The 26,971-nt window shown below is 40.6% G+C and overlaps 1 protein-coding gene across 1 annotated transcript in view; it reads right to left on the reverse strand.

The window, feature by feature from the left end:
• Window positions 1-26,971, reverse strand: part of LOC127646608 (contactin-4-like) — a 174,781-nt gene that overhangs the window by 60,027 nt on the left and 87,783 nt on the right. The window contains exons 7-9 of the mRNA XM_052130365.1: window positions 15,738-15,877; window positions 8,369-8,495; window positions 2,587-2,737 (exon numbers count right to left, since the gene is read on the reverse strand). Of these exons, the coding sequence (XP_051986325.1) occupies window positions 2,587-2,737; window positions 8,369-8,495; window positions 15,738-15,877 (418 nt within the window). The remainder of the gene's footprint in view (window positions 1-2,586; window positions 2,738-8,368; window positions 8,496-15,737; window positions 15,878-26,971) is intronic.

Here is a 26,971-nt window from a genome sequence, read left to right on the forward strand (position 1 = left end):
AAAATTGAGTAAATGTTGACAGAATTTACATATTTGGGTAAACTATTCCTTTAAGGAAATAAGGAGGAACCTGCAAATATGCAAATCATAAGTATTAAGGGACCACGTGGCAAATCAATGTCCTGCACCCTTTCTTCAAGGTGTGGACATCAAGATTTCTTCTACTTTGCTGTCACAGGACAACTGAAGGACACCAGCAGCATGACCCCTATGCAAATGCCTCGCCACTCTGTTTGACGAGTGACAACACCAACTTTGTATATGTAAACGATGGGCAACTGTGGTGTGCACACAGTGACAGATGCATACACAAACACACAGACACATTGAACTTTGCCTGTCTCAGTGTGGTCAAATGAAACCTCTCTGGTCAGTGACATACTGCACTTGTTTCAAGCTGGATCTGGCTGCCAGTCCATAGCTGAGACAGGGACATATGTTTGTTAGTCTGGAAGGGACACTGACCTCCTACTAAGACTGTAGAGAAGTTGATTAACACCCTGCCTTGGCTCGGGAGGGGTTACTGCTGGTCACCTGCTAAAACCGCAGAGTCCAGTTATTGTGACAGCGGGATCCTTACTGGAGCTCTTAATAAGAATCTCAGGCTTCATTTGAATAATTGTTACTTGCTCACTGATTTCTTGTAAATGAAACAAAATGAAATTAGTTCTTGTACCTTTAATCAGTTGATGAATGCATTAAACATTAAAAAACAAAACGTGTTAATGCTTCAAATATTTAAATGTACAAAAAATATTGTGACCTTCCTTGATGTCTATAGTCTACATAGGCATCTGCCTTCTAAGGCAGCATATTAGCTGAAATAAAACCTCAAATTTACTGATGTGGGGCACCCTACATAGGCAGCAATACTGCGCATAGGAGACTCGACTTGCAATTGATTCCTATAATGTTTGATGTTAACTAAATATCATGTTGCTAAGCTAACAACACAAAACTCTAACAGGCATGAAAATAAACGATTTTTATGATACTTTTTCGGTATTGAATAAAATATATGTACATTTTTATACTATTTCTATATTAATATTTTTAAATATATTGCAGCCTGGGACTGAAAAGTGTTTTAATTAAATTAGAAAAATGCAAAACAGAACCACTTTCATTAAGTGGTCTCAGATTTCTTGACCCCAAACTGTATGACACAATTTATTAGCATCCTTCTTTTTGTTTTTAATGAAAACGTGGTATGTTGATGGAGAGCGAGTTCGGGAGACGAGAGTGGCAAGGATGAACCTGGGAAAAATTATCTCTGACACCTGTTTTGTGTTACAGTGAGAGCTGGAGGGAGATAAAGGACTAGCAAGAGAGGTGCCAGTACAACTTTGTAATATGGCACTTTTTCGTACTACTGTCTCCTTAAGATGATTTGCTTATGTGTTCCTCTTTTGTAAGTTGCTTTGGATGAAAGCATCTGCCAAATGAATAAATGTAAAATGTGAATGTAATGTAAAAAGCATGTACTAACGCTGGACATTTTTTTCAGCATTTAGCAATCTTGGTTAATGTTAGTTTCAAGATAAAGTAATACATTTTTTAAATCAAATGTTGTATATATTAACATTAGTTAATGTACTATGGACTAACATGCAATGGACAATATTATTTTTATTTGCTAAAATTAACAAAGATTAATGCTGTAAAACATATGTTGTTGATTGTTTGTCCATGATATCTAATACGAATGGAATGTTATTGTAAAATGTTACTGAAAATATAAAGGAAATAAAAAAAAAATGGCATACATTAATGGTCACCAAAACACCTTTGTAGATAGTGGCCCGCAGCAGAGCCCTTGTGTTTTGGTGAAATAGACAGAAAGAAGAGTAGTTGAAACTAAAACACAAAGCCCACTAGAGAAGTATCTCTGCGACCCTTAGCCTAGACAAGACAAGCACAGTAATGATGGCTGGCAACAAGGTAAAGGCAGAGACGATGACAATGAAATGCGATGATCACAAGTACAGTTTATTTACAAAAGTGATATACAAGAACCCTAACTTGAACAAAACATAAAAATGAACTTGACATAACTAAACTTGACATGACATGGCTTGGCTTGGCTATGAAACAAAACATAAACATGGCTTGGCTATGAAACAAAACGAACATGCTCTTTCTCTGTCTGCTACAATGTGATGCCACAGGCAAAGATGACTGGCCAAAGTCAGTGCCAGTGCTTTGTTGATGTGAATAGAAGACATTATATCAACAACACAATCTGGTACACAATCGCAATATTGTGGACTCATACCGCAGCCCTACTGGCTGTGTCTGGATCAGACTTCCCAACTGTAAATCTTAAAATCAGACTAAGCTAGTTTGCTGGTCTTTGCTGGTATCCTAACCTGGTTTTAAATGGTCTATTTGCTGTTTTTTTAGGGGATTTTTGTACTTTGCAGCTTTTCAGGCTGGGCGCACAGCTAGACCAGCTTAAACCAGCTAAGACTAACACACCATCTAAGGCTGGTTTAAACAGTTTTTAGCAGGGTTTAAAAGCTCAGGTTTTATAACAGTATATAAAAGCACAGAAAACAAAGTAAAGCCTCAGCGGAGATAAATTACCTGCTGCTTTCTCGGAGGCCGTCGTTGCCTTTACGCCAGGAGATGGTGCCTCTAGGAGACATCTTGGGCTTGCATTCAATCAGAACATCGCCACCTTCCTTTACCAGAGCGTGGCTCTTCAGCTGGTTTTGGGAGAAATCAGGAGCGACAGCTGAAACAAAAGAGGGAGTTTTAGATTATATTATGTGCAATCATCAACAACAAAACATAACTTTTATCCAATTGACAGAGGTGGTGCAGATCTTAGACAGTCCATTAAATAAAAGACTAATTGCCTTGTAAACCTTTGAATCTGATTTCTAAAGGTCCATGCTGCTACGAATAAAAAAGTATTTGAAATGATGTGATATTCAGTGCAGAAAACCTAATTTATATATAACAATAGCAAAAATAAATAGATAACTAAAATATTAAATCAGAAAACATTTTGTTTCCATTCCAAATCCTCTGCAAGACAACCCATTACAAATATTTGCAATGTACTCCTGTTCTATCTCTAAAACTAATTACATACCATGTCTTTAATAATGTTTCAAAATATGTTTAAAAACTAAAGACCATTACAGATGAGGCCACAGACTGTTCTCTTTCATGTTTTACGATAATGACAGGTATGCTGACATAAGGATTAAGAAGTATTTAGAGCACATCCTCTCTTTAATTATTGTACTTTAAAAGAAGATATGTGTGTACATGTACTATTATGTAGAAACAGAGATGGCAGAGATGAGGCTTGTCAAACCATGGCCTTCCTTAATTATCATATGCTTCTTTTTTCTGCTAAGAAAGAAAAAAAAATCCTTTCTACTTCTTTACACTCTGTCTTTTAAAAGTCACTTCAATTATTTTATCTGGACTGCTAATTATTCTCAGTTTCTCTGCCACTTTGGATGTTGAATTTTGATGGAAAAACAATAAACCAAGGAGGATGTAGATAAGTATGATGTGGATATATGTAGTGACACTAGGGGACGCACTTGGGAGTCCCAAACACCTCTGATCTTTGAGAAAAGGCCAATGATAATTTGCGAGTGGAATTTGCATGCCATTACCCCGGACATAAGGGTATAAAAGGAGCTGGCTCACAACCACTCATTCAGATTTTTTCTTCGGAGATGAACGGTTGTGTGTCAGTGAGCTGAATTCCACTGTCGGTCCATTCAGCTCTATATAAGAAGCGTATGTTGTTGGATATACAGCCTTCTGCATGATCAGTGTGCAAAGTATGCCCCTGGGCACTTCGACAGTGCTAAAAGAGTGTATATTCCTGCAAAAGAGTATATTTCCTCTATTAGAGCAAAACACATTGACGTGAACATCTTTTTAAAAGATGCCTTTCCATCTTCGTGTAATTCCTGGATGTGTTCGTTATCTCTCTGACTCCGACAGCCACAGGCACTGCCTCATGTGTCTGGGCCATGATTACACTGAAGCAGCGTTCATGGATGGTTCATGTTCTCATTGCAAGACCATGACCATGGCAATGTTGCAGTCGTGGCTTTCCTTCTTCCGGAGGAAAGCCACTCCAGCTGCCTCCCCCCGCACCAGGCCTTCTATCTATGGGTACGAGGCCGGCCCAGATGGTGCTGGATGCGATTTGGGGAATCTAATGGGCACAGCCCCACGGGTAAACCCCCGCAGACTTCCCATTCCCCATTGCCTCACGGCCAGCTCAACGTCTCTTTTGGAGCTCACGAGCAGGATGAGTTCTCGATCACTGGATTGGAGAGCATACTGGCAATGTCGCATGCCGAGGACTCGACTGGGCTGACACCTTCAGGTCTGTCCGCCCAGTCTAAGGCCGATGCTTGTCTGGGCCGCCGTGAGTGTCAGGCTGGAGTGGAACCCTCCATCCTCCCCTGAGCCCTCGCGGCTGGATGAATGGTTCCTGGGTTCCCCCGGTCACTTTCGTCCCGGAAGTGCATGCCGAACTGACAAGGTCATGGAGCACAAGGTCATTGAGGACTTCCCAATTCGTCTGCTCTCACTACCCTCGATGGCATGGCGGCTCTCGGGTACACAGAGATCCCACAGGTGGATAAAGCAGTTGCGGTGCACCTGTGCCGTGCCTGCAAAATGCCGCCACCTGGCAGGATCGCCAAACACTCCCCTCCAGGGCCTGTAGGAATACATCGTCTCTGGCGACCAAAGCCTACAGTGCCGCTGGACAGGCTGCCTCAGCTCTGCATGCCATGGCCCTCCTGAAAGTCCACCAGGCCAAGGCACTGAAAGAGCTGCACGTGGGTAGAGCTGATCCCGATGTGATGCAGGAGCTGCGCTCAGCAACTGACCTCACCCTCCGGGCAATGAAGTTCACGGCGCAGGCACTCGGTCAGGTGATATCCACATGTCCTGCTCACCGAGGGTGTCCCCCTGCAGCGCAAAGGCCCAGGCGGCTCCACCACAGCCCAAGCCCAGTTTTCGGCCCCGACGTAAAGTAGGAAGTGGACATCCCCTTTCTCACGGCCTGGCACTAGGACCCAGATGAAGGCTCCTAAGTGCCCCTGAGATGGACAACCCAGAGAGGGAGATGTCCACCGGAACCCTGGAGCTGGAATCCGGACCACTCCATTCCCTGGTGTAGGGCCGGGAGGTAAATCTTGTGTTCCCTTTTGTTTCATGTTTGCCACACACCGAACGGGCTGTGGAACCCACATTTAAAAAAAAAGAGCGGTTTCCTCACTCCTTGGGTCACACAGCCAGTGTTTATAACCAGCATTATCACGGCGACCGGATACTGAGCACCTGCGACTTGTACACCATGAACGCGGGACCCCCGCCTTCATGCGCCCGTCCGCACCACACACACACACCCACGGCCAGGTGGTTGTGACAAGCTACAAGGAAGGTCAAAAAGTCCCTCCTCCCCAGTCGCTGACCCCCCGACACCGGGTACATGGAGCAAGGTAAGTGCTTTGAGGGCCCCCTCAGCGAATTTGAGACGAAGCAAGGCTACGTGGTGTCTCCTGCTCCCCCAGCCACGCGGCCCCACACACAGGTATGTCAGACATGATTGTAGACTTAGTGCCCCTTGCCCAGAGCTTAGACACATGGCTAGCACTTTCCAACCAGTCACGGTGGCTGGCTAGGACCATCCGTCTCTGCTACGTGATTCAGTTCTCCAGGCGCCCGTCCCAGTTTAGCGGCGTCTGCTTCACCTCGGTGAAGGGCGAGAACGTCACCTCCCTGTGTACGGAGATCATGACCCTTCTGAGCAAGGGCACGATAGAGCCTGTCCCTCCAGCAGAGATGAGGAAAGGGTTCTACAGCCCTTAATGCATCGTCCCTAAGAAAGGCTGTGGGTTGTGGCCAATCGTGGACCTGTGAGTTCTGAACCGGGCCTTGCACAGACTCCCGTTCAAGATGCTGATGCAGAATGCATTTTAGCATGTGTCAGGCATCAAGATTGGTTCGGGGCGGTAGACCTGAAGTACGTGTACTTCCACATCATGATTCTACCTCGACACAGACCCTTCCTACTATTTGCTTTCGAGGGCTGGGCATATCAGTACAAGGTACTCCCCTTCGGCTTGTCCCTGTCGCCTCGTGTCTGCACGAAAGTCACAGAGGGCAGCCCTTGTGAGTGGGTGTTCGCATCCTCAACAACCTTGATGACTGGCTGATTCTAGCTCACTCTTGAGACTTGTTGTGTGCGCACAGGGACCTGGTGCTCAGGCACCTCAGCCACTTAGGGCTTCGGGTCAACTGAGAAAAGAGCAAGCTCTCCCTGGTGCAGAACATCTCTTTTCTCGGCATGGAGTTAGACTCAGTCTTGATGATAGCGCACTTCATGAGCAAGAGTGTGAAGTCATTCAGGCAGAGAACAGTGGTTCCACTGAAACACTTTCAGAGGCTCCTGGGGCAAGGTCAGGGAGTATGAGGAGCAGGTCATCCTAGTGGCACCATACTGTCCCACCCAGACTTGGTCCTTAGATCTCAAGCTCTTTGCGATAGCCCCCTCCCCCCCGGCAAATTTCCCTGAGGAAAGACCTTCTTTTTCAGGGACGGGGCATGATCACTCAGGCCAGGGCTCCCTCTACGAGGCAGCTTTATGCCCTGAAGTGGCATTTGTTCGCGAGTTGGTGTTCTTCCTGAGACGAAGACCCCCAGAGATGTACAATCGGGTCAGTGCTTTCCTTCCTGGAGGGACAGCTTGAAGGTGTATGTGGCCGCCAAATTGGCACACCATGACGCAGTGGATGGTAAGTCCCTAGGGTTCCCTAGGTAGTCCCTCATCAGGTTCCTGAGAGGCGCCTGGAGACTGAATCCTCCTAGGCCACTCCTCTTCCCCTCATGGGATCTCTCCGTGGTCCTCCTGGGCCTATGGAGAACCTCGTTTGCCCCTACAGTCTGTCGAGCTGAAAGCCCTCTCCTTGAAGATGGCCCTCCTGACTGTGCTCACCTCCATCAAGAGGGTTGGGGACCTGCAGGCGTTCTCTGTCAGGGACACCTGCCTGGAGTTCAGTCCGGAAGACTCTCACATGATCCTGAGACCCCGACCGGGCTATGTGCCCAAGGTTCCCACGACACTTTTTAGGGATCAGGTGGTGAGCCTGCAAGCGCTGCCCCGGGAGGAGACAGACCCAGCCTTATCGTTGCTGTGTCTGGTGTGTGCTTTGTGCACCTACTTGGATCTCACACAGAGCAGTAGACGCTCTGAGCAGCTCTTTGTCTGCTTTGGCAGACAGCAGAAAGGGAACCCTGCCTCCAAACAGAGGCTTGCCCATTGGATCATGGACCTCAATGTGCTGGCATACCAGACCCATGCCAAAATAAATAAATAAAAAATTCTCTATAGCAAAATATATATATTTTTTAGCAATAAACTATTTAAGTCAGACCTACCATAAGCGTCAAGGTTTTAAGCAATGATATATGCTTCTGTAGAAGCCTCAAGTCTGTCAACTTAATAATAATAACAACAACAATAATATATATTTTTTGTGAATTATTTAAATATCTATTTTGTAATAATAATATTTAAATTATTTTGTAAATATATACTGTAAATAATATAATTAGTTTAAGCCAGGGGTGCCCACACTTTTTTGCATGATGATCTACTTTTAAATGGCCAACTCAATAAGATCTACCAACTAAAAAAAATCACAGTTTCATTTTTTTTAAATGCTTGTTGGGACTACTGCATGTATCCCTACATGGAATTAATCTTGTAATTAATAAAAAAAAAAATCTATGTAATAATGTTCAATGTGGATATCATTCAGTTTTAACACTAAACCCAAAACACCTACAGCACAATAGAGTACAATAGCCTAGGCATTTACCTTATTCTGATGATTTGCACTGAATGGAATCAGACAGTTTTGCATAATCCGGGAAGTAGCTGCTGGTAGCTAGTCTCAAACACTGCTAGCTTCGCAATTCCGCGCTCTGTTCTCAGAAGCCCTTGGAAGGCCTGAACCTAGTTGTCATGGCAACTGAATAAACAAAATCTCGCCTTGTGAAAATTTACTCGTCAAGTGCAAGTTGGCCAGAAACTAAAAGAAGGAAAGACCTTATATATATATATATATATATATATATATATATATTTTTATTTTTTTTTATAAAAATTTTACTAAAGCACATTTAAATTGTGTGCGATCTACCAGCGTTGCCTTTGCGATCGACTGGTAGATCACGATCGATGTATTGGGCACCCCTGGTTTAAGCTATATCAATTCAGGTGTGATTTTGTGGTTTTAGTTGGACTATCTGTCTTTGCAAATCAACAATAATGATTCAGTCAAATGTGATTAATCAAATTTCAACAACTTACCGATTACTTTGAGTTCAGCATTGGAGTACACTTCCCCGTACTTGTTCCCAGCCACACACTGGTACATTCCGATGTCAGACATCGCCAAGCGAGTTATTGATAGGGCGCCATTCATGACCTGCACCCTCTCCTGTGGTAAGCAAGATATCTCCATTAAAAGTAATTTACTGAGATTGCTAATCTGCATAAAAACACAAGGTTGTCTGAGAAGGTAAATTATGTTTAGAGGCTGATGGAAACGATCATAAATTTGAGTGTTCATTACTAATGGGAGACACAGCGTAGGGAGGCTGCTCAAAAACAATGGTGATAAATCTGTATGTTTATGAGATGGAAATAAAGCCTGGCTTGTTTACTTCTTGACCAAAAGCTTGAGATGCAGTGTTCCCTGGACAAACCATTGGGGGATTTTGTGATGTTTGCCATCACAAATGAGCTGGGTTAATATCTCTAAGCTGATGGGTATATACCATTTCTAATAATCAGTGATGTGCATTTGACATATTTTCTGGTGTTAAAGATTAAGTTCACTCAAAATAACTTTCTCACCCTCATGTCATTTCAAGTATGTATGTTTTGACTTACTTTCTTCCCTAGAACACAAAAGTTGAACCTTTGAAAAATAACCAGGCCACTATTTTCCATCTAATGTAAATAATGTAAATAAATGGGGACTGGGACTTTCAAGCTCCAAAACTACAATATAAGCACCATAAAAGTATCATAAAAGTGGTCCAAATAATGTGTGCACTATACTCTTCTAATCTTTGTCTTCAAATGTTAAACGGTAACTTTGTGCAAGGAACAGATCAAAATTGTCGAAATAAATAATTTATTTCGAATTTAAGTAAAAGTTGCGAAGTTTACAGTAAACTATTCCGTTAGCTAAACTTGTTTTATGACTATGGTGTATAAAAACAGCATAGTAAAGGGTAAACCATGCTTCAAAGTTCAAAGATACATTATAACACCAGGACAGATTTTGTCACCTTGAAGTGCATTTTCCTTCCAAAATGCATAAATAACAGTTTAAAGCTTCATAAAAGAGTCATGAAACTTGGCATGAAAAGAGCCAGAACGCACTCTGCTGTGTTTTAGGATTAACAGTGTCCTTGATAATTTTTTTTTTTTCATAGTCTTAGCTCTTAAAGGTATAGTTCACCTGAAGTTGACACTTTTGTCATCATTTACTCACAATTTTACTCCCATTTTCTGTGAAACATAAAATGTTAGGCAGAACTTCTAAGCTTCTGTTTTCCAAACAATGAAAGTGTGTGCTGAGTTTTACTGCCAAACTCAAAAAAGGACAAAAAAGCTTATTACAATTCTCCATATGAATTGTGCTCTATACTAAGACGTCTGAAGCCATACAATAGCTTTCTGTGAGGAACTGACCAAAATGTATTTACTTATAATTTTATCCTCTGTCAGGGCTCTAAAATCTAATTCGCTTGAGTTCAAATTAAAAATGCCTCCTTTAGACGCATTGCAGCAGGTTTGTTACCATTGATGGAAAGTGCCATTGGTTCAAGAGTACCACATGAATCAATCATAATGGTCCCTTTTTTCCCTTGTGTAACTTGGAAGTATAAATCACCATCCACTTCCATTATATGGAAAACAGCTCGAACATTCTGATGTTCCTAACCCTAACCCTTTGCCTATCATTTTGTGTTTCAGGGAGGACAAAATTTCATACAGGATAGGAACATGACTAAATAATGACAAAATGTAAATTTTTGGGTGAACTCCTTTAACATAATTAAAACGATTTCCACCAGCGTGGTTTTGCTAGAGACGCATGTTGTGCAATATGAAAAAGTCATCCCTCCTCATTCAGATATCAAGAAATCTTTTGCACTTGAATGGGGTTTGCATTAGGGTTTAGGGTGAAAAGGATACTGTCTGCAGTGGAGAGAAGGAAGGCACAAATGTACAATATAAGGCAAATAATCCATCATAGAAAATCCCATGGTGGCACATACTGTAACAGTTTGGAGTGGGGCGATGCTTCGCTTTAGTACTGTACTAATTAAGCGTGATGGTCCACTTAAATCAGCAGTTTTGCACATGACGGGGCCTAGGGTGGGGGGACCATCTATTTGCACTGCATTGCAATGACTGGCAATGTCACTGGGTCAGTTCATATCACTTAAACCACAGTGCATATCCACAGTTGCAGCAAATCCCATCCTGCTATAGATTGGAGGGGTTTAATGTCTGTGTGAATGGCTTGCATTACATTTTTCTTTTCAAATCTTGATTTAAGGGTGAAGTATGCATTGTATATTAATGTTAAAAAACTTTTTTACTTTTTTCATTCCAACCTAATGTGGAGAGAAAACTTTAAGTATGCCATTTGTAGGATGACTTCTGGAGTCAACAAATGTGTCTGGAACTGTCAAAACATTGCTCTTTTTGTTTGAGCATCTCGAACAGCCCAAGACAGTAACATTGGCTCAACTAATGGTGTGAGTTTGGGGCGAAACTATCTGTTTGATGAGCAGAGGTAGATAGGTGGCGTGCTCAAGAAAGCTGTTTGGCAATAAACATTACTGTTGCAATTCCATTTAGTGCAGCTGGACCCACTTTATATTAGATGTCTTTAACAACAATGTACTTAAGCATTAGATACAATGTACTTAGCATGTACATGTGTTGCTACATTGTACTTACATTTTAAATACCTGCATTTAATTACATCTGTAGTTACACTGTTAACCTTATCCCTAACCCTAACCCAACCATTACCCTAAACCCTAACCTAAACCCAAACCCTACCTCTAAACCTACCCGTACCTCAGCCTCAGTAGCAGTAAATATGAATCTTGTGAGAAATTTTCAGAACAACATATAGTTACCCAATAAATATATTGTATTGCATGTATTTTAAAGTTAGTACTGTACATAGTAGTAAAAGACACATAAACAGAGCATAACTGTTTCACTTTGTACTTTTTTTAAATAGTAGGCAGTACACAGTGTATCTTGTGCAGTATTCAGTAAGAGGTAAATTTGCATTCTAATTTAAACATAAGCTTAGTCTCTTTTTGTCCATTGTAGTGATTTAAACATGTTAGGCCTCATTACCACTTCTATAGCTGTTGAAAACTTTCTGTCTTATATTATGTTATACATTTTAAATCAAACTATTTCAATGCGTTCAGGAGGAATGAAGCATATTAATGTAAATATAGCAATAAATGTACTCTGTATGCAATATGAGCTGGCATCAGAGAAGCACAATGACACGGGTGAACGGAACCATTGACACGTTTATTACTAGATCGGCTAAGCAACGGTATGCGCCTCACATCATAGCCTAACCCATATTCCTTTTTCTTAGCAATCTGATTTTAGCTGGTCACCTTAGCAATGCTGCTTTCCAATAATCCAGAAAGAACATGAAAGGTCTTCATTGATTAAGCGCAAAGGAAAATAACAAATGGTTGAAGTCAACAACCCATGCTTTTGCTACATCAATGACCTTTAGTTATACAAATGATTAGAAAGCTGATGTTGATGATGACATTTAGAAATTGTAATAATTCTACACTGATTAATTCATTTAACCGGGATACATTGAAAATCAACATTTCTGAGTCAAAACGTAAGCTAGAGGCATAATTCAATCAAAAGATTGTGTTTTTCCTTTAGGACAAAAGTCTGTCACGGCACAAAATGGGCAGTATTTCGTCATTGCACAAAACAGATTTTTTCCAGAGAAGAATGCGGTTATGTCTTTCAAATCAGTTTTAAGTAATGCAAAATAAAGAGACTCAAGTGTCAAGTGTTCTTTTTTAGTAATTACTTAACAGCACATAAACATACCTGTCAAGCGATTATTAAGCTAATACCATTCGGTTTGCAAATACAAATTCACTCAACAAATGTGATTATACTGTAACAAGACAATCTGCATAAGAAATTATTTCCTGGGGTTCAACAGATGTAAATTAAGTTTATTTGAGCTTTTAGATAGACTGGAGCAGAACTATTCTGGTAGATGCTGAATCTGCTAAAGGCAAAGTATGTATTTTATTTCTGTAACAATACTTGTATCCCAGATTAATATGCAAAGACAAGTACTGTATAAGTAATCCATTAGTAGGTTAATTTACCTGAAAAGTGAAAACACTGTGGCTCTGTCACACTATAAACCCGTTTCTCAGTTTGTTTGAGAATCACCAACAGTCTGACATTGCAACTATGTCTCAACCAATGGCATGAGTTTGGGTGGGATTATCTGTTTTGTCTTGCCAATGGCAGATGGGGGGAGTGTTCAGGAAAACCTATTTGAAAACAGTCATTATTTTTGCCTTTCCATTATTGACGCTAGTACAGGGATGCTGCACAGATTTTAAAATCAAATGTAAGACTTTTTAAGACATTTTTTTAAGACTTTATTTCTTAAAACTAAAATTAGTATGGTATGTCCACACCAGATCATATAATTTTTTTTGTACCAATATATCAACTTGTTGTATTTGTGGTTTATTTGTGTATTTGTCTTATTGTATTTTGCGGTTACAAAAATGTGTTCAGGCAACAAGAAACTGAATTTCCTATAATAACTAGAAAAACACAAATAAATTTGGTGCATAACACGACTTATAACTATAAACAAAAAATACAGTGGGGACTCTTATTTTGAAATTTATGTACTCCCAGTTGATTACACAAACAGATAAGGGAAATAAAATATGTACTCTTACAATAATCTACATCTTATTACGATATACAAGGTGTAAAAAAAACATCGTCATAAAACAAAAATAAGCAGTAATTAACTGATTCTGAACCAGTCTGAAACCGATGGAAACACTGTGTCTTGTGCTCCCTGCATGCTTGGAGAATGTGCAACAGTGCCATATCTTCACTTTGAAGATTGGAGCACATACAGACTACAGATTTATTTAATTAAATCAGAGCCTTTTGCAGTTTAATAATTACATTTGGCCATTTTGGGATTCCTGTTTTTCTGTCCCTAAATTTAAGGCCTCTTTGAATGATAATTAAGACTAGTTATTAGTTATTTCATTTAAGATATTTCAGACATTTTATGGCTTACATTTTTTAAAACTGAATTCAAGACATTTTAAGACTTTTTAAGGACCCGTGTGTGCCCTGTAGCAGCACGGAAATTAAACACTTCACCTTTAATAAAGTACAAAACTAAAGAAATGGACTGCTAATTAAGCCATTTTGAAAGATGTTATAATCTGGTCATAACTAAAAAAAAACAAAAAAGGCCAGTTTAAGGTAGTTTGCTGATCTAAGATGGTTCAAGATGGTCTACCAGCCTGGATAAGCTGATCTTCAGCTGTTTGTAACCATCTTGTTTCCCACCCTGACCCACTGAAAAGTGCCCAGAACCCCTCTAAAACATCAAAAGAAACCAGCTTGGGAAAAAGCCTGGGAGAGAATCACACAGCCCTATGTAGTGTCTCTAAATGGATCAATATCTTTGTTTTGTTTGCACACACATAAAATAGTGAGGATAATTTACAAGAAATGAAAGCACAGCATAGTTCTAGCGGGAAGACTAGCAGCTGTACATCAACGTACCATTAGGTGGGTAATTACCAGCCAATCACATGTAAGCCGTTGCTTTATAAGTCTGCTCACAATCTATCACATTGCTGTTTTAGTGTGCTAACACGGCAACCTCCACCACCCCACCACCACCAGTTGAGTACCGTCCTGCACGGGGGTAGGCTCCTCGCCCCTGCCTCCTATCTCTGGCAGGATATGACGGTTCCGAGTTGGTAGCCTCTAAAAATAACTTAATGTGCTGCTAAACCACAAGTCAACGAACATTAGCCAGGTGAAGTGTTTGGCATTCTGGGAGAATTTATCTTAGTGGAGATCGGTTGTATATTACATAGGGTTTGAAGACATATAAATGTTTATCACCACTTTCACTATAGTTTTAATGGATATCAGAGAAAGACAAAACAATAAGAGCTTGTCTGGTAGACAATAAAGGTTTATAAGCCTCCTCTAAATAGCCTTTGTTTAAAAGCTGTTCTTTTAGAGATTTAATGAAAGATTGCGGTGTCTCTTGTCTTTAGGTTCACAGCTACAAGTAACCACACTAAATCAAGGCATAATGGCCATAAAATGTATTTGTCTTTATTAAAGGACTGCTTAAATGCCCTTCAAATGCTGCACTTCAATAGTGTGGTGATGTTTGTAGTGCACTATTGGAAACAAACCAGTAATGATGTTTATGTAATGATGAGCAGTAATGATGATTAGAAGAGTTGGAGTAATACGCATGTTCCTCTGCACCTTTTCATTAAAGCAAACAAAACATAACTTTGGCAAGCACACAAAACAGGAAGCTGTATGAAATGAAAATGTGTTGGTTTGGTCCAAAAGTGTGTTGTTAGACATTAACGGTAAAAGTTTGTGCTGGCTATTGTCACTTTGAGTTAATTGCATTTTTGGAACAAGTGGCGGATGTTTGGAAGCATTAAGTTCCCAATTTTGTCTTTTCCTGTTGTTTCACAATTTCTGGAGAGGACTGTTTAGAGGGTACCCAGAATGACATATCAGGTGCATCAGTGGATTCTCTCAGATTTAGAAGGCAAAGATATGGTGTCATAGAGATGCCATTAAGGAATACACTCTAAAGCACTGGTCTCATATGGCTTATAAAGAGGGCTTGCAGTGTAACAAAATCACTATTGACCTAAAAACAACCTAATCAACAAACTATACAGTTCAATAACACTGCAAGTTACTCACCTTCCATTATATTGCACATTTAATGATTTGTATAATTTGTAATGAACTTCCAATCTACATCTAAGACTCTTATATGTTTATGCTTTGTACACATACTCACTGTCATGCTGTTCCACACAATCTAATTTTTTCATTCATGAAACACTAAAAGGATATTTAGTAAAATGTCCAGGCTGCCCTTTTAAATATAACAAAAGTGAATTAGATCTGTGGCTCTTAATCTCCAAAGAGGACCATACCATGGATCATTGTGCCATAAAAGTAGTCCAAGTGAAGAAAAAACTGAAAGTTGTTATTCACTTAAAATCCTGCCTTATGACATGGCTCTCATATTTGAATAATGACTATAATTCAACCTGTTTCTCACAAAATGCTATCACGTGGCTTAATACTCAAACATTTTAATACAAAAAAAATACTCTTTATTTCAGCTTGGACATTCTGCAAAATAACACCTTTGTGTTCCATGAAAAGAAAAAAAAAATCGTAGATGATAAAATAACTTTTATTTTGGGGTGAACTATCTCTTTAATGCAATTACTATTAGTCATAACATCTCTAGTATCTTTTGAATGAAAGTTGGGTTACCATCCTCACACTCCAAAGGAAAACTGACCTCAGTGGGCTCCACATTCTCTCCATTCTTCATCCACCTGTAGGAGGGTTTGGGCTTCCCTGTGGCTTTGCATTCCCAAAGCAGAGAGTCATCTATGGCCTTCTGCACATCATGGGGCTTCTCAATTAGCTGGGGAGAGGCTGCAACACCAAACACCAGAAGTAATGATTACACAAACTTCTTCAACCTTGATTATTGCCTTTTATATGCCCTTCAAAGAGGACACAGAGCTATGACGTAATCACAATAATGCACCTTAAAGCAAAGCAAACAACAGTGACGACAACAACTGGTTTAACTGGTTAAACTGATCTACTTGGATTTATAGAGACAAGAAATCACATCTAATATATTCGTTTTGTCCAAAGGTAGTGTCGTAAACTACCTAAACCAATAACATTAGTGTAAATTATGGCTTAATTACACAAACATTGCATAGATCTTTATCTTTTAAATACAAGTAACTCAAACCTAATAAATAATTGACCAAGACCCAACAGCACTTCAGATTCAGAGCATAATTTATGGACAGTTTCCCTTACTTTTGCATTTGCATTTCATACTGCAGAAAAATAAAACATTTACAATATACTTCTACAGCGTTGGGTTTGATTAGAAAAGGATAAATGACAGATGATCAGATCCAATGTCCTTTCTCTTTTAGACGACAGGTTTATCTTAGTATTAATAAACAGTCTATGTTATTGTCTATTCTTGACTCATAATTCAACAAAAGACGCAAAAAATAGTTTTTATCATAAACAGCATACAACTTGAGCATTTATCACTGGTTATTTTTGTCCTATCTACACAGCGCAAAGGCGCCTATAAGCCGCACGCTCGCAGACGCATGAGCATCCCATTTCAAATTTTAATGGTCATGGAAAGTTGGTTGAGCTGAATGCTTGAGGGTGACGCTACCCTGGTAAGTTAGAGAAATAAATCAATCTGTTGATTAATTTTATGTTATTTTGGCCTAACATTTTGTCATTTATGATTTACACGCAGGGACTGAAAAATAAATGTTTTATCATTTCGATTCGTTCTGAGCAAAAAGAGTATTTTTTTGTTCCGGTTCAGACGTTCCGTAGCCTCCTTTCCAAAATAACAAAAGGAAAGGTTAATAACGTTCTTTTTAAAATGACAATCTGTGTTAATGGGTGGGTGAGATACCAATTGCAGTGTTGCCAGATCTCGCAAGAGAAACAAGCAACATGGTCTGAAAAAACAAGCCCAAAATAACCACTTGCCTCACCAAAATAAGCAAAAATAACAATTCGTTTTTATTTTATTTTCTGTGTGGTGGATTTATTCACTAGAAATCATAACAAGCAGTTAATTAACAATTAAGTATAAATTTAAGATCTGCTTCTCAGTCAAAACCTGGCAGCATCACAACTGTATTAATGCATCACATCTAACAGTAATTCAGTGAAGACATGGAAAAATCTGAGAAATTTACTTTTTACCTCTAATAATGTTTTCGTTGTATCTGGATTAGCCATGCATGTATACAGTATGTAGTGTTTATACATAGTTGTTTATACATAGTTGTTAAAACTATGAATGCACCATCCAAAATGGGCAATTAGGCTAATAAATGTGTGATGCAGCAGTTTCATTCAGGATCAAAATACATGTTTAATTTTTTCAGGCAAGATGATTTGGTGTAATCCAGAAATTGACTGACAAACACTTTGGCCTTTGGTTTCTTGAAAAAAAAAAAAATATCTGAAAAAAATTAAACAGTTATAACCAGTTACCAGCATTTAAAAACAACATTTTCACTCAGGAACAATTGGAAATTGCTTTGTGAAAGCAAGAAAACTACTTTTTTTTATGCCGAGATCACGAGAAAATTAAGTCATGATCACAAGAAAACAACCTTTGTTATGTCGAGATAAAGCATAGGAAAACAAGACAAAAAAATTATAATAACGCAAGGCTTCTTTGAGCTTCCATAGAAAACAAGTATTATATCATATTCAATTTTGCTTCCCAAGGAAATGTATCTTGATTTAAGCATTTTTAGAGATTTCTACTGGTAAACAAGGCAAAATACTGCAGTGTAACTGATTACTGATTCCTACTGCATTCTGAGATCCATTAATTACATGTCTACGAATGCAAACCAGTCACATTCTGTTCTCAAACCTTCTACTACAAAAGACTGAAGTGCTGCTGTTTTTTCACCTCAGTTCCCTCAGTCATTGCCACTCTGTCTATCTCTCACTTACTGGGAGAGTATTGACTTTTAAACCCCACTGTTTAAATAAAAGTAAGCAGTCAGGCCCTGACTTGCCCACAGGGCACACAGTCACACTAAATATTTCACATCCACAAGTCAAACTTAAAAGGAATGGGGGGTAGAGAGGTCAAAATGAGTTCTTACCTACATCCTTAATTTCAGCTTAAAGCTTGTTCAGTGGCATACTGTGATTATGATATAGATTGATAGACAGTCCAATCCATTATGTCTCTTTGAAGGAGTAATATCATAGCAAATGGTCAGTGTTTTGGTCTTGTTGTTCCTCATGTTGTACACTAGATGTCCCCATTATGTTCTCCCTGTGTTTACCTCACTTGTTTGTTGTTATTCACTTCACCTTTGCCTCGTTTTCTAAGATGTATTTAAGTTCCTGTTTTTAGTTAACTCGTAGCTCAGTTTTTGTGAATTCACATTCTGCTCTCTGTGTCTCCCGTGTCTCTGTGGATTACTTTCTGTTTTTTTGGATTTACTTTTGGAATGACCTTTTGTTCTTTGGATTTGTCTGATCCCTGACTTCCTGTGTTCTTTACAACTGGGTCCATATATCCTATTCCTCCCGAGCACAGTTCCCTCAACCTTGTGTTACCCCTAAGCCTGATAGAAAAACTGAGCCACTTCATGGACACAGTAAAGAACCTTAGTTCTTTGGAGCTGATTGATGCAGTAGCATGACAGGAGGCCGCTCTAGCCCAACATGAGATCCTGATGGCTAGATATGATGGACTCATGGCCGAGATATTGACTTCTTTCAAGGACATTTTTCCATGACTCCCTCAACCACCAAGCCCATCCTCAGTTTCTGAGCGTTCAAACATCCAACATTGCCTCAGCCCAGTGGCCAAACCTCATCTACCACCCCCTCAGCATTTCTCTGGAGACCCGAGCACCTGGCAGGAATTCTTGATCCAGTGTGCCCTGACTTTTGAGCTCCAGTCCTCTTCCTTTCCCTCTGACTGGTCCCAGGTCGCATACATCATTATCTTGCTATTGGGAAGAGCCTTGTTCTGGGCCTCTAAAGTTTGGCAGACACACAGCCCCTTTTGTGCTAGTTATTACAACTTGGTGGCAGAATTACATATGTTTTCAACCATCCTCTCCATGGCCGATAGTCTTCAAAAAAACTCTTTGCTCTGTAGCAGATTACGCCATCATGTTCCGGACCATTGCTGCCTCCAGTGGCTGGAATACGGAGGCTCTCATTGTCTCTTTCCAGAACAGCCTCTCATCAGCCATAAAGGATGATCTTGCTACTCGGGTGACTCCAAGCTATCTTGAGACCCTCATCAACATGGCCATTCTACTGGATAACCGCCTGAGAGCGAGAGATTGGTGTCGTAAGACCACTGTCTGTCCTTTGACCCCAGTTTCTCACCCTATCCATACTTTTCCTTGCCCCCAAGATACCCAGGTAACTCCTGAGACCATGCAACTGGGGAGCACAAGAATATCACATGTGGAACGTGACTGCCGCATGAAGGAGCAATGCTGTCTTTACAGGGGATGGGAGTAACCCGAATACCACCCCCTGCCAAAGCTGGAATGTTTTTGCCTGCAACACTCTTCTGGGACAACAAACAACACTCTCTCCAAATATGGGTGGACATCTGGGGCAGCTGGGAATTTCATGGACTCTACTCTACCCCAGGAACTCCATATCCCCTGTGAGTCAATCCATATTCCTTTGACCATTACTGCCTTTGATGGTAGACCTTTGGGCAGTGGAGAGGTGATCAGACGTACTACTTCCTGCCATCTGTCTATAACCCAACACAACGAGGGGATATCCTTCCACCTCATCAATTCCCCAGATTTTCCCCTGATACTTGGTTACCCCTTCAACATAACCCCACATCGACTGGATTTCCAGTTCAATCTTGGAGTGGAGCCAAGCTTGCCATACTATATGTCTTGTCTCTAGCCCTCTCAAGTCTACTCCCAGTCACTTAAATCCTTTGACCTTTCCCCTGTGTATCGCGGCCTCCAATAAGTCTTCAGCAAACATATGGCAATGGAACATCCCCCGCACTGGCCCTATGACTGTGCAATTGACCATTTACCTGGCTCTGTTTCCCCCAGAGGCAGAATTTTTTTCTTGGCCCCTCCCAAACGTGCTACCATGGACAAATACATCCCAGAGTCCCTTGCACCTGGTTTTATCCAAGAATCGTCTTCTGCTGGAGCAGAATTCATCTTTGTCGGCAAGAATGACAGGGGTATCCACCCTTTTATTGACTATAGAGGCCTAAACAAGATAACCATCAGGAATTGTTACCCCTTGCCCTTCATGGCTATAGCTTTCGAGTTACTCCAGGGAGCTTCCCTATTCTCCAAGCTCGACCTCCGCAATGCTTATCATCTAGTGCAGATCAGACAAGGGAACAAATTGAATACAGACTTCAATACTACACTGGGCACTACGAGTATAAGGTTATGCCTTTTGGCCTCACCAATGCCCCAGTTTTCTTCCAGGCCTTCATTAATGATGTCCTCCACAAATGGGTGAATCGTTTTGTCTTTGTTTACCGGGACGATACCTTGATTTTCTCTAGATCCCTTCATGAACATGGATAATGTAAGGAAGATACTTTGTCGACTTCTGGAAAAACCACCTGTTTGGCAAACCCAAGAAATGTGAGTTTCATGTTACCAAGATCCAGTTCCTAGGATTCATTATAAGCCCAGGTAACATCGAGATGGACCCCAAGAAAGTTCAGGCAGTGGCAGAGTGGCCTACTCCCTCCTCTGTGAAGGATGTGCAATGTTTTCTGGGATTCACCAACTTCTACCAGAAGTTCATAAGAAATTTCAGTTCTGTGGCAGCTCCTCTCTCAGCCATCACAAAGGGTAAATGTTCCAAGTTTTCTAGAACTCTGACTCTAACAAAGTGTTTCAGGATCTCAAGCACCGGTCACCTCAGCTCACATTCTTGTCCTCCCCGAACTCGAGAAGCCTTTTGTGGTTGAGGTTGATGCCTCGGATATGGGAGTAGGAGCAGCTACCTCTCAGAGGGGGGCTGAAAACAACTTACACCCTTGTGCTTTCCTGTTACACCACCTGACACCTACTGAGAGAAACTAAGACATCGGAGACAGGAAGCTGTTAGTGGTCAATTATGCCTTGTAAGAATAGAGACACTGGCTCAAGGTGGCTCAACACCTGTTCCTTGTCCTGACTGATCACAATAATTTGGAATACATCCAGCAGGCAAGACAACTCAATCCTTGCCAAGCACAATGATCTCTGTTCTTCAACCATTTTTTTTGTTTTGTTTACCCTCTTGAACTGACCTGGGTCCAAAAACATCAAGCCAGATTCTCTGTCATGAGTCGGCACACCCAATATACAGGAAGAATTAGTGGGTCCAATCATTCCTAGTTCCAGGATTGTGGCTCCGATCAGGTGGGGTATTGAGTCTACAGTCAGACGGCTCTGGTTCGAGATCCTGATCCCGGGGGAGGTCCACCGCCTGTTCGTTCCCAGATCTGTTTTCTCTCAAGTACTTAAGTGGGATATAGTTACCATCTTACCTGCCATCCTGGCATTCAACGCCCTCTCGTGTTCCTACATTGAAGGTTCTAGTGGCCTACTATCAAGGAAGGTGTGTGTAAGTTTGTTGCAGCTTGTCTTCCATGCAACCAAGGCAAGGTTCCTCACCAGTCACCTCAAGGCCTGCTCCATCCTCTCTCCATTCTACAATGGCCCTAGTCCCACCTGTCCATGGATTTCATCACTGGACTCCCAAACTCCCAAGGTAACACTACCATCCTAGTCATTGTGGACAGATTCTCTAAAGCATGTCGTTTATTCCTTTGTCCAAGTTATCCTCTGCCAAAGGGACTGCTGACATTCTAATTAACAAAGTCTTTTGAGTCTATGGTATTCCACAGGACATAGTTTCAGTTGGAAGGACCTTAGTTCTCATCTCGTTTCTGGTGAGCATTCTGTCGACTATTTGGGATGATGGTAAATATAGCCTCTGGTCTAACAGACAGACTGAGAGGCTTAACTAGGACCTCGAGACCACCCACAATCCCTCTACCTGAACAAATACAAACAACAAGGTCCTCTGCCACCAGAATGTCTCCCTTTGAGTGCCAGTATGGATTCTCGCCCCCACTGTTTCCAAACCAGGAGGAGGAGGAGGAGGTAGGAGTTCCTTCGGCTCAGTGCTTTATCCACCGTTGCCGCCAAACACCATTGTGGCTGTGACATGGCATTGAGCAGACTGAGGTGTGGCTGTGACATGTCATCGAGCAGACTCAGGTGTGGCTGTGACATGGCATAGAGTAGACTCAGGATCTGGGGCAGTAGGTGGCGCCAGCTCTGCGAAAATGTCGTAGGACCCTGGCTCAGTGACCATGACGTGGCACTCTGGCTTGGCGACCATGACGGGGAAACCTGGCTCAGCTACCATGATGTGGGATCCTGGCTCAACGACCATGACGGGGACACTCCGGCTTGGCGGCATTGACAATGAACTCTGGCTTGGTGACCATGACGGTTGACGTATCTGACATGTGAGTTCCCCCTCAGTGTAAGACGAACCGCTCAATTGCAGGGTCAAATCAATGAAACGATCCAGATTGAGGGTAATTCGACCATCTGGCGTCAGGGAGTTGACCGAAATGGAAAAAGTTCTTGAGGACAAAATCATCAAAGTCCACCTAGCAGCAAATTCCACAAAAACTCCTCAACATAATCCTCCAGGGGACGATTCCCCTGACGTAGGCGCAGGAGCTGAACTGCTGGCTTCATAGTTAGGTCAGGTATTTTGTAATGAACGCTGGCAATGTCAGACAGAGGAAGATGATGATGATGATGATGTGAAGAAACCAAGTTCAATTTATTTTCAGTGGCATCCAATTGTGAAAAAACAAAACATAAACATGTTCTTGACTATACTTGAATGAACTTGACTTGACCAGAACAAAGGCAAACATCAGGGCTAAATACACAGACGTGGGTATCAAGTAACCAATCACAAAACTGAACTAATAATAAGACAATGAAACATGAACCAATGACATAACAGAACTGATAACAAGATAACAAGTCTCATGAACACAAAACATGAACAAAACACTTAAACTTCATCCATCCATCGTCAACCGCTTATCCTGTGTACAGGGTCGCGGGCACTTAAATTTGACAGATATAAATAAAAAATCTCTGTTGTCTTTTGCCCTTGGTACAGTATCAATCAAGCCTTACTCTGGTTTCCTTGGTGAATTTGCAAATGTTCTATCTTATCTAACTGTTAATGTATACAGAGCTTTAAGTGTTGGTGACCAACTCATCGCCATAATCATACACTAGATTTAATTTTGTCATATAGAGTTGATGTTGATACTATAGAAATCTCAGAAGAGCTTATAATATTAAGAAGAGGTTCGAAGATAACAGGTAATACCTCTTTTAAAATCTTATTTGGTATTGGATCTAACATGCATTTTGTGGGTTTTGATTTTTTGATAAGTTTTGTTAGCTCTTCATGACCTATGACAGCAAAGGACTGAAGTTTCTCACGACACTGTTTTCTGAGGTGATGTGACAGTTTATTGCATAGTACCAATTTTATTTCTGATTATTTAAAATGTATCAGTAAAGAAATTTATGAAGTCATTACTCTTGTGCTGCGATAGAATATCTGGTTCAGTCGATGCTCTATTCCTAACCAATTTAGCCACAGTACTGAATAAACACCTAAGAGTTTTAAAGTGAATGTCACATTCGACAACCATTATAAGAAAGAAAAATAATTAGATTATTTTCTGAATAAAATTCTCCACCATTAAATTCATAATACAACATCTCGTTGTATCTGCTCACATTTTCTATTGTAATGAATTAGCTTTAATAAGGGAAATATGATTAATTTGTGGTATGAGATTTGAAGCAAGATCTTTTAAAATCATGTGACAGGATTATTTATCAAAATATAACACAGTTAAATTATCTTTATTGCTAATCTAGACATAAAAACTAATCTAACACATACAGACATGAAACAGGTTGGTGAGTAAAGTGACAGAATGAGAAAGAAATTATCAATACAGAGAAAATGAACTTGGGTCTGTAGACAATGCCTTAAAGGGTTAGTTCATGCAAAAATGATTTTTTTTTTATGAAAATCCTCACCGGAGTTTACGCTATGCTACGTTTACGTCACACACCGGAACTCACTTGTGAACGCACGGATGACCGTTACCGGAAGCCACAGATTATAGTTTATAAAGTCAAATATATGGATATTTTTCTAACAAAAATGCATCACTTCTCTTCAGAAGGCCTTTATTAACATCCTGGAGCTGTATGGATTACTTTTTTGATGGATGGATGCGCTTTTTTGGGCTTCAAAATCTAAAGTACCATTCACTCCCATTGTAAAGCTTGGAAGGGCCATGATATGTTTTTATATAACTCCGATTGTGTTTGGCTGAAAGAAGAAAGTCATAAACACCTAGGATGGCTTGAGGATGATTAAATTATGGTATAATTATCATTTTTGGTTTTCATTTAACCCTTTAAGAACCATTTATCCATTTTTGAGTCTAGATCAATTTGCAATCAGATTACCCAAAGTATTTCAAAAGTACACCAACACTTTCAGCAAAAGTCTGGAGATGTACTTGTGTGTTGTTGCATTTCCTTTCAGTGCTTGGTTCTTTAACTCATTGTAGAAAGTTTGTTCCGTCGATGTCTTGGACCTCTGTTAGATCATGGATATCTGTTACCTGTTGTGTCGATAGATGATGAGGCTGGGCTTTGAAGCGATTCCTTCCACAAGGAAGACTTGCGACTCCCATTGCGTGTGTGAACCGTAGAGCATTGAGTGAGAGGCTTCCTCGGGACTTCGTGTCCCGAGTTTTCTTAGACTCTACATGGCACAGAGGCTGCAAGCCATGAGGGCAAGAGCACAGAGGAATGAAGAGCTGCAGATTAAGTGCAAGAGAGTCGAAGAAGAGAGAAGACCAAAGACCGAAGAGATCATCCTTGGTACTGGAGTTTTGTGTTGAGATTGGCAACACCCTAAAGCTGCCCTGAGCCAATCAGAAGTGGCTTTTTAGAGTCACATGGTAAACTGCTCTATCCTTTGATTGACAATCCTTTGTCTGAGATGTCATCACTCTGCTGAAGTGTTTATATAGTATCAAAATCAATTCCCTATGACAAAACTAAATCTAGCATATGATTATGGCAATGAGCTGGTCCTGTCACATTTTGTCTGATTTCACGAGAGTTAAGAATATCAATAAATGCTAAACCCAATGTGTCATTTTTTCATTATCTATGTGAATGTTGAAGTCACCAACAATTAAAGCTCTATCTACATTATATGATTTGAAAATTCACAAAAGAAACCAGAGTACGGCCTGGGTGATCTATATACTGCAACTGCGTGAAGCTGCTTCCACAAACTGTCTGCTTCGGCTCTGTATACATGTGAAACAGCTCCCTATGACTTCTCATATGTTCTCATTTCTAAATTTCCCACCAGGAGCGGCAAACTGCATGAAGTTGCTTCCACAAACTGACTGCTTCGGCTTTATATACATGTCAAACAGCTCTCTATGACCGTTCACATGTTCTCCTATCTAAATTTCACACTATAACATCACTTTCCCTCCTACAGTCAGGACAAACACTTCATGCAGGTAAAATCAATCAATCATTTTATTTTACAGACAGACTGACAGACAAACTTTTATTTACAAGCTTGACCATACAACTTAATTGCTGCATGATTTTAAAAGCATTCAAAAATCTGTCATAACTTTATGCTCCACTCAAATTTAAAGTAACCGGTTTAAATCGACACTGAACAAACCTTACTTTATACTCCAATATTTGGAGTATTAGAATTAGTTTAGAATAGATTTTCTGTAGAATTTATAACAAGCCATCAATATAAACAAGTTATTCACGACACTACTGCAAACAGCGCTATTACATCATCTATTAAATCCAACTCTCTGGCAAAAATGCCAAAGTTTACATACGTCCTCGTCAGACGAGACGAGTCACCCCGTGCCAATAATATAGAGTTATGAAATGACTTGCATTACACTGAAAAACAATCTACAAGGCTCCAAACCATACGTTAAATTATAAACATCAGACTACGGTGCTCATCTGGGCACTCAGTTTCAGTTGTCTCCTAATTTCATGATAAACCAACATTATGTTGTTCATATGCATATGCAAGAATGCTTATTGACATTGTCTTACCTATTCTCTCAACCAACATCCATCCCTCTACCCCTTCCTATCCATGGGCTCTAGAGTGGATTCCCACATGAGGCTGCCTCTGCTGGAGAACCCCGCTCCAGACCCATTCCCCTCTTCATTAATATGGTGGAGGGGCCCTTCCACCATGTTAATCTCTCCTAATCTGGAACTGTTCCCTGCACGAGGTTGCCTCTGCAAGCGAACTTCATCCCAAATCCCTCCTCAAGAAAAACAAACTTCCACTACACCGCAAACAGAACATGCACTGTCCAAGCACCTTAAATGCTGCATCTTTAGGGCTATGTGACCAAACCTCCTACTGCACTGCAAACAGTGCAAAACATGCTGTTCAAGCACCACAACCGTGGCATCTTTAGGGCCATATGACAAACTCCAAATACACGGCAAACAGCGCAAATGCACTGTCCAAGCACTGCAACTGTTCATGTGCCACAAACTCGGCACATCTTTCAGACCATATATCTCAGCACCAATGGCTCACCAGCATCTCTGCATCGATACGTTTCAGATAAATATTGCCTACTATATGCCCTCACGCCAAAAGCCGCGCTTGACAACTCAACCCATTCATATCGCAGAGTGAGTTCTTGCTTATATGCAGTGTGAACTTTTCACACAAAAAAGCCCTTCCTGTGCTCATGGATTCAGCCCTTTTCACATAAGGAGTTTCCTTAAATGCATCATATATCACTTCCAAAAGAATCTAGTATCGTAC

This window comes from Xyrauchen texanus, chromosome 7 (genome assembly GCF_025860055.1).
Source record: "Xyrauchen texanus isolate HMW12.3.18 chromosome 7, RBS_HiC_50CHRs, whole genome shotgun sequence".
In the NCBI taxonomy this organism is placed as follows: Eukaryota; Metazoa; Chordata; class Actinopteri; order Cypriniformes; family Catostomidae; genus Xyrauchen; species Xyrauchen texanus.